Below are 15,798 nucleotides of genomic sequence, written 5' to 3' on the forward strand. Positions count from 1 at the left end.
AACCATTGCTATGCTCTCAAAATGACGTTCACCTTAGCAATGGTTACTTAGCAACCATTGCTAAGCAACCATATTGTTGCTATATCATGAGGCATCTATCACTACGGTAACACTAGTTATCAAGTCGGACACTTACTTCCAATAGAAACACACCACACTTTTAGCCAATCAAATTAGTAGTACAGATTTTTGTCAGAGGAGGTTGGAAACCCTCTAAGGGCCACATTAATATATTGCCCTTAATTGCATTGTTTTATTTGGTAGTTCACATGACCCTCAATAGTCACAATACAAATTTGAAACACGATGGGGTTGGCTGGGGTTGATTAGATATTCGGATGGTGCTTCACGTTAGCTCCAAGGTGATGTACTTTGTTTTGTAAAAGGACTTGGTAATTGGGGTGAAATTAATAAGTTGCAGTTTGGTGTGTAGAACTTCTCCAGAATTGTCACGTACATATTCTATAATCAGAACAATAATACTTTACCAAATTAAACTGAGATAGATGTATAAACCTCTTCAATAAAACTAGTTTCGCATAATTTGTTTTAGGGGTGTTTAAACTGTGTCCAACCTTCTCTGGATTTTTGTCAAGGGACCTTGACAAACAAGTGTAATACTAATTTTATTGGCTAATCGCTTGACATATTTCAAAATAATATGTTAAGCTGCTATTGAGAGTATTATATTGTAACACATTTACTTGTCAGATTAAAGTATCATTAATCATTACACACTGAATGGTATTTTTGATATTGTGATAATTACAATATATTACAAATACCGAAAGTATTTACAGGATACCATAGAAATAAACATTATATAGCCTCAATCAAGAGCTCATAATAAAAAAATAGTAACACTAGTTTTCATTATGAACTCTTGCCTCAATTAATTATTTTACAGTACTGCTCAAATGTAATGTCATCTCATGTGAGTGATTAAAAGACTCGCTAATTAAAAGTGTGGCACCTGTTTTGCTCGTGAGCATTCATCCTGTTTTGTTTGAGATGAATACACAAGAGAAATGGGTGCCACACCCTTTATTAAGTGAGTTTTTAATTGCTCGTATGCACTCTCACGAGATGACATTACATTATTTGAGCAGTACCATATACCATATTGATTATTTACTTGAATTCTCAGTACCACCCATCACTAGTTGATAGGGAAGATGATAATAAAGTTTTCCGAGAGCAGGTACGTAGGTATTTTACTTTAGTTCAATTTACTAGTAAAACAGGTGCATACTTATCAAAACACAACATTATTTTGTAAACAATCACCTTCTTGACTTTCAGCTTGTCTTGCTTCTTCTTGTTCCACCAACTCCTTAATCTTCTGTTGTGTATCCTGTATAGTACAGAGGTGTAATATGTTATAGTTAAAGCACCACCATGTGTGTGTATGGAAACACAACACAAAGGATGTGTCAAGAGGCTAATACAGCATGAGTGCTGTACTAGTCTCAAGACACCTCCTCAGTGCTGTATTTTTGAAGCAAATTGTAGAAACAACAATTTACCATTTGTTCTTATGACAATTCATATACCACAAATGACTCAATCTATTGCAGAATATTCTGCAATGTTTCAAAAACAACTTTAATTCTGTATAGTAATTATCATTAATAATAATACATGATGTAATTTCTCACCTCATCAAATTGTGAAGTGTCAGTCTGGTGTTGTTTAACAAACCACCATACTACTCCACTATTTTCCTCCTTCACTGCATTTCCAAAAGGAGTTCTCCCCCACTACAACACATGATACAGTCATTACATAATCACCAATATGCCACCACACAACAACATTACAAGGTGACATGTTCTACAAATGCTTGAACAATGAACTTGTGTACATGTGAAATTTGTACAGTACATGAAAAATGTGCCAATGTATACTAGGTGACATGTAACCATAGCATTTCATGATAATGGATTCTGGTTTGTCAGGACATTGTAGCAGGACAACATAAAAGTTTTATCATAAGCTCTGTGTGTGGCAGCTATGTAAAACAAACCATTACAGTTGCCTAAATGGACTGGACATGTGGAAGATTTGGCCTATTGTATCCACTATAGATAGTAGAAGGACCTTCTATTGTTATTATGTCACATGTCTTGCAGCAGCTGTTTTGTGGTTACAGTATACCAGAGGGTGGCAATGGTACATTTGTGGTCACTAACTTCAGGGTAGTTGGAAAAGGTGGATATGGGCGGACACGGATACGGAAGCAGACACGGGAATTTTTAAATAGACTTTTACATTTATGCAACAGTCAATTTCATACGTAATGTTGTTCTGCACAATAGTCTTTGTTTCCAAGCTCAGACATGATATTCAAGTAGAGCTTATCCACTTACAAGTGCATGTGCAGAGGATTAGCTAGCACACTACAAGTATTATAGACCATGTGCTGTTGTACACATGCTCTAGGAATCTAATGCAGTGATGTAATTGTAGAGATCCACCCTAGTTTACTCTCGTAGGCTAGATTCAGGAGCTCACAGCTTTCAGTATAAGGCACAGGTACTAAGGGCCTGGACTGCGAGTAGGCTTGATAGTATAGCAGCATTATCCCCGAAATTAGCCAAATCGGGCACTTATTCATAAAACCATGAAACTTTCCACATAAATAGCATTCCTCATGACATGTACTTTTTGATATAGTACCAATGCAGATTTGACCTTTGGTGACCTTTGTGGACACTTTTGTACAGAAGTTTGATTATTTCTGTCTTTATCTCCCTGAGGCATTAATTGACGGGTTAAAATATGGTACCAAAATAAAGGTCTTGTTGAACAAAACAACTTGGTTTTTATTTGAAGTTAATAGGTAATTCCATTTTGAAGTTATGACTGCTTTTAGTAGCTGCAAATTTCTTCAAATTTACCTGCCCTTGGGGATGAATTACCCGTGGGGAGGTTCAAAATTTATGGGTAATATAAATTATCATAACTTTGGAATGAAATCACCTATTAACTTCAAATGAAAACTAAGTTGTTTTGTTCAACAAGATCGTTAATTTTGGAACAAGTTAATTAATTAAAACCCATTCATGGCTGAATTTCCTGGCGGACTATATCAAGACACACGATAGTGTATCGTGCGGCCCAAGAAGCCGGCGCGCCACACCGTGAGTATATTAACAGGAAGAAAGAAAACGCAATTTTCACGCCTATGTAGCTCCGTGATCCCTTATCCGATTGGAACCAAATTTGCTAGATACGTGCCGCCCAGTTAGGGGAGTCTACATACCAAATTTGAAGAAAATCGCTCCAGCCATTTCCGAGATACGAGCGAACAAAATTTCATTTTAATTTCTTCGTTTTTTTCTTCTTCTACTTCTTCATTTCGCACACTTCGCAAAATCCGCCATAAAACACGAACGCGTGCTCGGATTGGGCTGAAATTGGGCACACTTAAAGGGCTCATTAAGGCGGATCTCTGTACCAACTTTGGTAGGAATCCGATGAACATTCACGGAGTTATGACCGATTATTGGCGTAAAATAAGGTCGAAGGTCTGTCACGCCTACAGGGTAAACCCCTTGGAGGAATCAGTTGAAAATTGATATGTAGATGGAGCAACCATCGTAGGAGTGCCTTTTTGTGGTTTGAAAGGAATCGGATTAAAGACCATGGAGATATGACACAAAACCCAACCTGTGTCAAAATTACGCGATCGATTTTTATGAATAAAAAAACTATTAGTTTTCGTGTCTACCAGGCAAACCGCTTAGAGCAACGAGCTGAAAATCAGTATGTGGCTGGAATAATCATCATGGAAAGTTCTTGCAGTAGTACAGAAGAATCGGAATACAAATCACTGAGTTATGATTCGAAAGGCAACTATGTGCAGCAAATGCGAGATCGAGATACTCTAATAGAACAGTCACCCTAATAAAGCATTCAGCTGCATGTATAATTTACTCAGTTATATTACATTGCAAGTTATTCTGTAGGGAATTCAGCTACAAACAAGTCACCCTGTAGTCAGATTAGCTAGAAGAAGGTACCTAATAGAGAGTTCAGCTACAAAGAAGCCATCATGTAGAGAGTTCAGCTGAAATAAATCACCCTGTAGAGAATTCAGCTACAAACAAATTGCCCTGTAGAGAGATCAGCTAGAAGAAGTTACCTTGTAGAGAGTTCAGTTACAAAGAAACAATCATGCAAAGAGTTTAGATGCAAACAAATCACCCAGTACTCAGAAAGTTCCGCTATGAACAGTCACACTATAGAGAGTTCAGTTAGAAAAAGTCATCCTGTAGAGAGATCAGCTAGAAGAAGTCACATTGTAGAGAGTTCAATTACAAAGAAACAATCATGCAAAGAGTTTAGCTGCACACAAATCACCCAGTAAAAAGTTCCGCTATGACAAGATCACACTGTAGAGAGTTCAGTTAGAAACAAGTCATCTTGTAGAGAGATCAGCTAGAAGAAGTTACCTTGTAGAGAGTTCAGCTACAAAGAAACCACTATGTAAGAGAGTCCAGCTGCAAACAAATCACCTGTAGAGAGTTCAGTTAGGAACAAGTCACCCTGTACAGAGATCAGCTAGGAACAAGTCATCCTGTAGAGAGTTCAGCTAGAAGAAGTTACATTGTAGAGAGTTCAGCTACAAACAAATCACCCTGTAGATAGTTCAGCTAGAAACAAGTCACCCTGTAGAGAGATCAGCTAGAAACAAGTCACCCGTAGAGAGTTCAGCTAGAAGAAGTTACATTGTAGAGAGTTCAGCTACAAGAAACTACCATGTAGAGAGTTCAGTTGCAAACAAATTGCCCTGTAGAGAATTCAGCTACAAACAAATCACCCTGTAGAGAGTTCAGTTAGAAACAAGTCACCCTGTAGAGAGTTCAGCTAGAAGAAATTACGTTGTAAAGAGTTCAGCTACAAAGAAACTACCATGTAGAGAGTTCAGCTGCAAACAAATTGCCCTGTAGAGAAAAACAAATCATCCTGTAGAAAGATCAGCTAGAAGAAGTTACCTTGTAGAGAGTTCAGCTACAAACAAATCACCCTGTAGAGGGTTCAACTACAAACAAGTCACCCTGTAGAGAGTTCAGCTAGAAGCAGTTACATTGTAGAGAGTTCAGCTATAAAGAAACTACCATGTAGAGAGTTCAGCTGCAAACAAATTGCCTTGTAGAGAATTCAGCTACAAACAAATCACCCTGTAGAAAGATCAGCTAGAAGAAGTTACCTTGTAGACAATTCAGCTACAAACAAATCACCCTGTAGAGAGTTCAGCTAGAAACAAGTTACACTGTAGAGAGATCAACTAGAAACAAGTCACCCTGTAGAGAGTTCAGCTAGAAGAAGTCACATTGTAGAGAGTTCAGCTACAAAGAAACTACCATGTAGAGAGTTCAGCTGCAAACAAATTGCCTTGTAGAGAATTCAGCTACAAACAAATCACCCCGTAGAAAGATCAGCTAGAATAGTTACCTTGTAGAGAGTTCAGCTACAAACAAATCACCCTGTAGAGAGTTCAGCTAGAAACAAGTCACCCTGTAGAGAGATCAGCTAGAAGAAGTTACATTGTAGAGAGTTCAGCAGTTTAGCTGCAAACAAATTGCCCTGTAGAGAATTCAGCTACAAACAAATCACCCTGTAGAAAGATCAGCTAGAAGAAGTTACCTTGTAGACAATTCAGCTACAAACAAATCACCCTGTAGAGAGTTCAGCTAGAAACAAGTTACACTGTAGAGAGATCAACTAGAAACAAGTCACCCTGTAGAGAGTTCAGCTAGAAGAAGTCACATTGTAGAGAGTTCAGCTACAAACAAATCACCCTGTAGAGAGTTCAGCTAGAAACAAGTCACCCTGTAGAGAGATCAGCTAGAAGAAGTTACATTGTAGAGAGTTCAGCAGTTTAGCTGCAAACAAATTGCCCTGTAGAGAATTCAGCTACAAACAAATCACCCTGTAGAAAGATCAGCTAGAAGAAGTTACCTTGTAGACAATTCAGCTACAAACAAATCACCCTGTAGAGAGTTCAGCTAGAAACAAGTTACACTGTAGAGAGATCAGCTAGAAACAAGTCACCCTGTAGAGAGTTCAGCTAGAAGAAGTCACATTGTAGAGAGTTCAGCTACAAAGAAACTACCATGTAGAGAGTTCAGCTGCAAACAAATTGCCTTGTAGAGAATTCAGCTACAAACAAATCACCCTGTAGAAAGATCAGCTAGAAGAAGTTACCTTGTAGAGAGTTCAGCTACAAACAAATCACCCTGTAGAGAGTTCAGCTAGAAACAAGTCACCCTGTAGAGAGATCAGCTAGAAGAAATTACGTAGTAGAGAGTTCAGCTACAAAGAAACTACCATGTAGAGAGTTCAGCTGCAAACAAATTGCCCTGTAGAGACAAACAAATCATCCTGTAGAAAGATCAGCTAGAAGAAGTTACCTTGTAGAGAGTTCAGCTACAAACAAATCACCCTGTAGAGGGTTCAACTACAAACGAGTCACCCTGTAGAGAGTTCAGCTAGAAGCAGTTACACTGTAGAGAGTTCAGCTACAAAGAAACTACCATGTAGAGAGTTCAGCTGCAAACAAATTGCCCTGTAGAGAATTCAGCTACAAACAAATCACCCTGTAGAAAGATCAGCTAGAAGAAGTTACCTTGTAGACAATTCAGCTACAAATAGGGACCCGCCGATTATGCTCATAATTTTACCTATTATGCTATGCTGCACTGCTCAAAAATTTACCTATTATGCTTAAATATATGCTCAATACTTACCCATTATGCTCAAATTATGCCCAATTATTTATGCTTCAGTTCCCATGCTCTAGTAATAATTTTCAATTTATGGATAAATAATAAGTGGCTGAAGCACAAACTTACTTGTCAAAATGTATATCACAGAAAAGATTGATATACTCTAATAGAACAGTCAGTTATATGACTGTTCTATTAGAGTTACTGACTGTTCTATTAGAGTATATCGATCTTTTTGTGCTAGCTATTTTTATAATCAAGAATTCATACTATTACACAAATATTCTACCTATTATGCTAGCATTATGCTCAATGCTTTCAGGCACCTATTATGCTCATAATTATGCCAGCATAATCGGCGGGTCCCTAGCTACAAACAAATCACCCTGTAGAGAGTTCAGCTAGAAACAAGTTACACTGTAGAGAGATCAGCTAGAAACAAGTCACCCTGTAGAGAGTTCAGCTAGAAGAAGTCACATTGTAGAGAGTTCAGCTACAAAGAAACTACCATGTAGAGAGTTCAGCTGCAAACAAATTGCCTTGTAGAGAATTCAGCTACAAACAAATCACCCTGTAGAAAGATCAGCTAGAATAGTTACCTTGTAGAGAGTTCAGCTACAAACAAATCACCCTGTAGAGAGTTCAGCTAGAAACAAGTCACCCTGTAGAGAGATCAGCTAGAAGAAGTTACATTGTAGAGAGTTCAGCAGTTTAGCTGCAAACAAATTGCCCTGTAGAGAATTCAGCTACAAACAAATCACCCTGTAGAAAGATCAGCTAGAAGAAGTTACCTTGTAGAGAGTTCAGCTACAAACAAGTCATCCGGTAGAGAGATCAGATAGAAGGGTCACCTTGCAGAGAGGTCAGCTACAAAGAAATCACCCTGCTTCATCTTTTCTTCTTCCTGTAGTAAAGAAAAAATGACAGGTTAAGAAGCCCTAAAGCTGGCCATAGGCCGGCTTTGGGGTATACAAATACAAAAAGAAGTGAAATCTAATCCAAAACAGCCAAGCTGTAAAAAAAAGAGTGCGGCCCTGAGAAAGGCTATGGTGAAAAAAGATGTGAAATCCAAGGTGGCGGCCAAGAAATGGCTGTGATGGTAGGTTAATGGTAAAAATTTTAATAACAACAATTCAGGTGAATTTGGTGCCGCTTGGTCTTGGCACAAAATTCACCTGAATTGTCGTTATTAAAATTTTTACCATTAACCTACCATCACAGCCATTTCTTGGCCGCCACCTTGGATTTCACATCTTTTTTCACCATAGCCTTTCTCAGGGCCACACTCTTTTTTTACAGCTTGGCTGTTTTGGATTAGATAGGTCTCACTGAATTTCTCAGTATAATACTACCTGTACGCTAAATTACTTAGTAACCACCCCTTGAAATATTTGCTATAGACTTACGCATTTGGTTATATTGTTTATGTTTACACAACACAAACCGCAAAGTAACTACAACACAACAAAGATGAAAAAATGATATACACCCTGTAAACAGCAAATACAAACAGTCGGGTACAAACATGTACAACTGTACAAATCACTACAGTGGGACCTCGTTTATCAAACCTGCTGGGGCCAAGCCCTGTTCATAACTTTGGATAATCCGTAACTTTGAATCATACATTAGTGCATGCATAAATGCAGTCACTTATTCACTATATACCTGTTAAATGATGGTACTAATGGTCAACACTGCAATAAGAGCACTTAACACTTCAATACAAGTAGGTTACCCCAATGTCTGCTAGGGTTTGGTCTGTGGTCACCACCAAACTATCAACAATCCATCTAATTACATGCCAATGTCTAGAATGGCTGCCCTCCAGCTGGCAAGCTATAACTGCCTTCAGTTATTAGTCACGTGCAGTACTTCAGACCCGTTCGGTTAACTGAGTGTCCGGGTGTTTGGGGTCCGGATAAACGAGCTCCTACTGTATAACAGTTTATTAAACAGTCCTACATTGTCTGCTTACTGAGTGATGGTCTTCCTGGTTGGTTTTATTGAGATTTAGCTCAGCACATGTGTAAACACATGTATGCACATCACGCCACATTCTTGAAAACGCTTGACTGTCTTCTTCGGTTATTGTATATAGCACATCAGAAATGATTTAGAGTATTCAAAAACACTAGCATCAACTCAAAGAAACATTCTACTTGACTCTGTTCACAGCAAAAGTTTTACCGGGTTGCACAACAAACCCTCAATAGTGCACAAAGGATCCGGCTTTCCTAGAAACGGGACTTCCGTAGACATGTGTGTTTCAGCATAGGCAAATTGTGCTAACAAATGCACAATACCAGTGTAAGCATGTCGAAATTGTATTCAGCGAGTGTTTTATTAGAGCGATCCGCCATATGGCAGTTGCCACTGTGAATGGGTTAATGGCTTAGGGAGATTAAAGACAGAAATGATCAAATTTCTGGGCAAAAATGGCCAAAAAGGTCAAACCTGCGATGGCATTATATCAGAAAATTAATGTCATGAGGAATACTACTTAAGTTTCATGGTTTTATGAAAAAGTCCACGATTTTACATTGTGCCACTATACTATGAATCAAAAATTTTACCCAAAGTGTTTTCAGGAATTCCAAAACATTTTGCCTATTGTGCTCTTCAGTGTTCCCACTATGCTCGTAGGTTGTTAGTTAACATTTCTTGCCATAATCTTGTCTTAATCAGTGAATACTCTATTAGAGTATTTAATCTACAAAGTGACTGTTCTATTAGAGAGTATCAATCTAAGGAGATAAGTAGAATGAATGATTGCAGCTTGCATTTTCCACTGACTGCTCTATTAGGGAGTATTGATCTATTTCAGAATTAAGCTTTATAGTTTGAAATATCCAACCACTCTATAGCCTATTGTGCTGGCATATTTGATGCAAGCCTAGTTGCAAGGCTAACCAGCTGAATCTCTGTGAGTATGCATTAAATTTCTAGAGCATGTGTACAAGAGTACACTGACTCTGTAGCCCTCCTCTGAACATGCACTTATAAATGAATAAGTACTACTCAAAGACCTATTGTACTAATGCCTGTATTTGAAGAAACATTACTGTAAAAATATAGTACTGTATAGTAGTGTAGTGGATAATTAATCCTCACTTTAGTCATGGATGCACTATTAATGTGCTGTAGTTATGAAAATTAAGCAAGAATTAACTTTCCATATAGTTAAGCTGCAGTGACCTTCCTTATTTCATTGCTCTATTTCTAAAATATTCTTTACTCTCAATTGTATATACAATCTCACTTGTATATTAATCCACACAAAACAGCCAAGCTGTGAACACAGGGTGCAGCTTAAGTGAAAAGAGTTGTGAAATAAAGGTGGAGATAAAGAAATGGCTACAATCATGTTAATGCCAATAATGTATAGCTGATATTAGCATTAACAGTATTGCAGCTATTTCTTGGTTGCCGCATTTGATTTCACACCCAGGGCCACAACATTTTCCATAGCTTGGCTGTTTTGTGTGGATTTCATTTCTTTTTGTGCTCTACGTATATGGGGTTTGTTTCTATCCGCATTACTTCTTATCTACAGACACAACAATGACTATTGAAGACAGAAGTTATAATTGTATTGTATTATACATCCTGTAGCCATGACAAAAGTTCAATCTTTATTATGTAAATAAATGTTCAGGTCATAGTGGATATTTATTAGATTCATTGCAAAGTTAATAAACAAATTCACCTTTATTATGCTGTTTATCAGTACCACATTTCAACATAATCACAATTACGCGTTTACATTTTATAACTAGTTTTGCAAAATGTGCAAGAAGAATAAATCAGCCCCATATACTCTTACAAAGAAAAGAAAAAAATAAACAAAGAAAAACATCGAAACTTTTCTTACAAATGGCTGGGGAAAATTCAATCAAATTTGCTGTGTGGCCTGCTCTACCTGGCAGACAGCTATAATACAACAATGGTGTGCTTTGCAGAAGGGACCGTGGAGCTTTGCATGACTGAAAATCATGTTTCTTTCTTCCTGTCAATATTGCATGGTGTGGTGTGTCAGCTTTCTTGGCTGCAAAACACACTACCATGTTTCTTGATACATAAAGTAATGCGATGTATTACCTACAATAATCCAAGCTATACAAGTGTTAATTTTAAAATTTGTTCATACAGTAGCATAGTAAATTGACTGTATCATGTCATAAATTCACTTCATATATTTGTGGTGAATAAAGATTTGTTCTAAGCCTCCAGTTTTATTCATAGCAAATTCACTAAACAGCACTGCAGCCACTACACCAGCTAGTACAACTTGGAACAATTGTATCGCTGACAAGAGTTTGCAGCAAACAAGCATTTTAATTACTTAACGGTCTTCACTGGGTTAGTACTGTTGTTTTTGTGGCTACATATATACTATGTACTCAGTGCTGTTGCATTACCTTCCAGCATGCAAGCCATTTACAACCTCATCTACCAGGTTCAAATAGCCTGTTTGTACAAGTAGCTCCATATTAAAATGATTCCAAGTCATTGAGGCAGGCTGTAAGTAAGTTCATATTATTTGTAATTGCTCTATCATACAATAACGATTCTGCAATAAATTGTTAAGTATCATAAATGCTTGCACTATTTGCTCTATGTCCCATTATAAGGGTGACATCAATAGGATACATGATAGTGTGTCGTGCGGCTAAGTACAGCTAGTGTGGATGCACGACAGACAAGTGTGTATTTTACAGGAACCAAGAAAACGCTGTTTCACGCATTCGTAGCTCAATAGTGCCTGAACGGAAACTAATCAGTTTTGTGTATTAACATCAATAAACTGTTTGATATGATACTGTATCACGATACTAGTGGTCATGGCTAGTTATGAGCTAACAATATCCAATCCTTAAAGAGCAGACACTGATCTTACATTCACTTTGATTACAAATTTCTTTATTCAGTGAATGCTGATATACTACAGTATTATACTGATGTGACAAATAGCCTGAGCTAGTGTGTTTTTAGTATGGAAACAGAGTTGTTGTTAAAAACCACATCTCTCCCTGGTTACCTGCCTTTATTACACCACTCAGACAATTAGCTACCACAAACATCTTAAAGAATGCTTCCACAAAGGCTTGTCCAGATTACTCCGCATTTTGTTGAGTTGTCAAGATGGCTACAGCAGGTTGTTAACTGCTTAGTGGTGCAGTTCTTTATACTTTAAAGTGTGACAGCTATTGTTTTTAGAAGACCTCATTTCCTTTTGTAATTGGAAGTTCTGAAGCCAGCTTATGGTTGGCCTTGATAATTCCTTTTAACTTTTTCCCTTTACTACAAGAATCCTCAAAGACTCTGTGTGGCTATGAAGAACTTAAACAAGACAAATTTTGAAGGACGTTTTTACAAAGCAACAGTTTCCTGAGGTATGATCTTTGTCTGGGATTTGTGGAGTGGCATCACATGATGTGCAAGGGTTAAAAACTGTCGAGAATTACTCATGAGATAGAATGATTGAGCCAGAGGTTATTGAAAGAAGTTCATACACTGCTGGGACTGATTGCTGGAGTGACTGAAAATACACACAGACTTTTCTTGACATTTATTGAATATAGTTCCACTGTATAAACGATTAACATTTTATTGTCTAGTGTCAGTGCTGTACTGGTGTATTTTATATCCATATTTGGCTATTTGCTCCATCACTAACCAATATACCATTCATGGTTGATATGATGTAATGAATAGTTTAAATGGCTCTGCCACAGGGTGATAACTAACTTATCACACAGTAGCATAGATGCTCCGTCTAGCTGTATGGTAGCTATTACCAAGCGCGGCACTTTGACACTCCCACACTAGTAATTTACTTCTTTGATCACATCCAGTAATGAATTACCATACCAAGTTACCAACTGTGCTTGTTCTAATAGTTTAACTCTGTGTATATTATAACATAACTTGGTGGGAAAATCCCTACATTGGCATGTTAATTTTATTTAATGCCAAGTAGGGATTTTCACACCGAGCTATGCTGTAATACCATCATTCACCTCTTGTTTCACTACTTTTTATCCCTACTTCATAAATTAGTGTTGTTATAGCATACAGCTATACACGTATGATTGTTCTATTAGGGTGACTGCTGTATTAGAGTATCTCGAGCCAGCCTTCATCTACCAGGGGGCACGTCACTATTTCATATTTTGACTGCACTAGCTAGTATTATCGATACAGCTAGACCAATAATAAGGGTGTGTGGTTATTGTGATTGAGCAAAATTATAAAGAGATGTGATCCTCGCGCACAATCGTTATTAATCAACAATCGTTAATGGACTCAAACCTATCGTGAAGTTACAGGTATCTACTGACCATAAGAGAAGGTGGTGTTGAACTTATTAAAAGCAGCTGTATGAAGTTAATTGGACAGCATGTTTGTGGTAATGCACGAACAAATGCGGAAATCCATAGACCACCAAAGTGTCTCAGTGGACTAACTGAACAAGCTCTGTCAGACTGTCCAACTACTGTTGTTGATATAACTAACATTATTCACACTTTAAAACTATTAGCTTGTCACAACGCTAATTAATGTACAATGGCACCAGCAGCCACTGCATGATTACTGTTATATGGAGCACACCCTGACTAGCAACACGGTCTCCTTTCTCACTTAATAACCTTAAAACTATGTTTCACAGACCATCAAAATTTAGTATAGGCATTGGGTAAGCATTACTCTACAATAGCACACGCTTTGAAATTTTGCGATTCGGGCTTGATGGCGTTGTTGGCCAATGTTGTAGTCCACAGGTGTGCATTTTCACTACTTTCCATGTTGTTATCAGTAAAAGGAAAGTGTAGAATGTGAGAAATGGTTGGCACCAGTGGCTTAGCACTTATCCAGCCGCCTGTAAGTGTTTTCTTGTTTTTAATGCTGCATTTGATGTTAGATGGACTAATATTTTTCCGTAATAGTGATTTTCATCATGTAAGATGCCTCTACCACTGTACCATTTGATAGTTGTTTGTCAATAAATCTGTGTGAGGGAAAAGTAGAAATAATAATAAAAAGCAATGAAGCAAGGAGGTTATCTACACTTGTAGCTTTACAGGTAGACATTTAATTCCTACATCAGATCAGTACAGGCTGACAATAGGGTTAAATGTCCACTGCAGTATAGCTGCAGGTTTAGATGACCTCCTTTAAGCAATGCGACCATTCCAGTTTGTTTTCAGATATGTTCCACTTGCTGTGCAGTGATACAAATGAGGAACAGTTCAGAAAAGTGCCTCTGCAATCAATCCTGTCACTACAGAAATTACAACTGAACATGTGCCCTGACTATCTGTTAGTATTACTAAAAGTGAAATGGTCATTCCACTTCGTTTTCAGCTATGTTCTATACCCATTATACAATGTTATAATCAAAGAAGGGTATGAGAAGTGCCTTTCCACAATCAATCCACCAACTACAGAATTACAGACAACTCATGTGATAGCCAGCACTGAAGCAATGACACTCCCATGAATCAGTGGATATCTTACAAGGAGCTTTGGAAGTTCAAATTTGACATTCGTTCCAGCCCTAATGCATTGTATAGCTGCAGTTAACAAAAGGCACATCTCAGGTCAAAGCAATGTTGAACAGTGAAGAAATCAAGCCCATACAGTTGAGTTACTTATGCTTGGCTGAATGCATTAGTCTATTAGAAGAAAATTCAGTTAAAAACAAAATTAAAATTCCACAGAAACCCGTTGAAGGTATATAGAGTTACTTGAAACATTGTGTTAAGAAATCGAAACTTCAGGTTTCCAGAATCCGAAATCTATCATGAAACAGGACACATTTTAAACTTTTATCGTAGTTAAATAATAGTTTCTAACATGATAGCAACACTTATAGTATTGTTCTGAATTATAATTTTGCTGAAAAGATTGAGATACTCAATAAAGCAGTCAGGTAATATCAACTACTCTAATATAACAGTCACGTAGCTGCAGTGGAAACCTCTTTTCAAAATTCCTGCATACGCCCTGGAAAAAAATGGCACTGACAAGACATAAAACACACCCCTGCTATCAACAATTACTGAAAAGCATTGTTGGCATTTTGCTTCTTATCAGCTTTCTTTTACCTAATACACAGCATTACAATATAAAACAGTACAAGAAGCGCCTCTGCTATCAATCCAGAAAGTTGGGTGATTAAATGTGCACCTGACTATCAATTAGCAGCTATTCCAGTTTGTTTTCAGGTATGTTCTACCAGTTACAAACAAAGAACAGTATGAGAAGGGTCTCTGTAACCAATCCTGTCACTATGGAATGATTCTCATGACAGCCAGCTGCTGAAGCCATGTTACCCAAATTATAAACGAATGCTAGAATTGAGTATTTGAATGAAAAACTGTGGATTATTTGTATGTTTCTAATATTTAAAACCCACAATCAAAATTTTTAATTTATTGAATCTAAGGAGTAAGACTTATTGTTGTGAGGATTCTATGCACTTACTTGTTGAAATACTCTTTGACATAGACAGTAAAGTGAGTGTAAACAGTAGCAAAGTAGTAGTTTTATCAATGTAATCAACCTTACATCTGGCACACTAGCCATCAGGTGTATATAGTATTTTTGGCTTCACATGCACCTGACTGTAGACAACAGGCTGTTAACAAAGTGTAAACAATAGTGAAGTACATGTTAACAACTTGACACCTGGTGTGTGTCATGTCCTGTACTATTTTCAGCTGCATGTGACCTAATTATATACATTGAGTGCCCTGTAAAGGATTCGAATGTTATGAATTTGTATTCGAATGCTCCCAAACAAACATTTGAATTTCAGAACATTCGTTTATGCACTATCCCAAATCAACACCTACGAATAGTATAGAGAAAGAAATGGGACACAAAGGAGGAAAATAGTAAGTCTGCTGTGGTTGTCAAAAAAACATGTCTCAGACTGAAGCGACATCAAACAGTGAACAAATCAAACTGGTAATAGGGCTGAGCGATACTGCCATTTTATTATCACGATCGATACTAAAGCCACTATTCACGATACTGAATAGTTCACGATACTTAC

The 15,798-nt window shown here is 37.5% G+C and overlaps 1 protein-coding gene across 2 annotated transcripts in view; it reads right to left on the minus strand.

Moving 5' to 3' along the window:
* Positions 1 to 15,798, minus strand: part of LOC136262574 (death-associated protein kinase 1-like) — a 70,146-nt gene that overhangs the window by 30,180 nt on the left and 24,168 nt on the right. For both annotated transcript variants that reach the window (XM_066056907.1, XM_066056908.1), the window contains 2 exons: positions 1,659 to 1,760; positions 1,288 to 1,354 (listed from right to left, as the gene is read on the minus strand). In XM_066056907.1, coding sequence (XP_065912979.1) covers positions 1,288 to 1,354; positions 1,659 to 1,760 — 169 coding nt within the window. The remainder of the gene's footprint in view (positions 1 to 1,287; positions 1,355 to 1,658; positions 1,761 to 15,798) is intronic.

This window comes from Dysidea avara, chromosome 7, assembly GCF_963678975.1.
Source record: "Dysidea avara chromosome 7, odDysAvar1.4, whole genome shotgun sequence".
NCBI lineage: Eukaryota > Metazoa > Porifera > Demospongiae > Dictyoceratida > Dysideidae > Dysidea > Dysidea avara.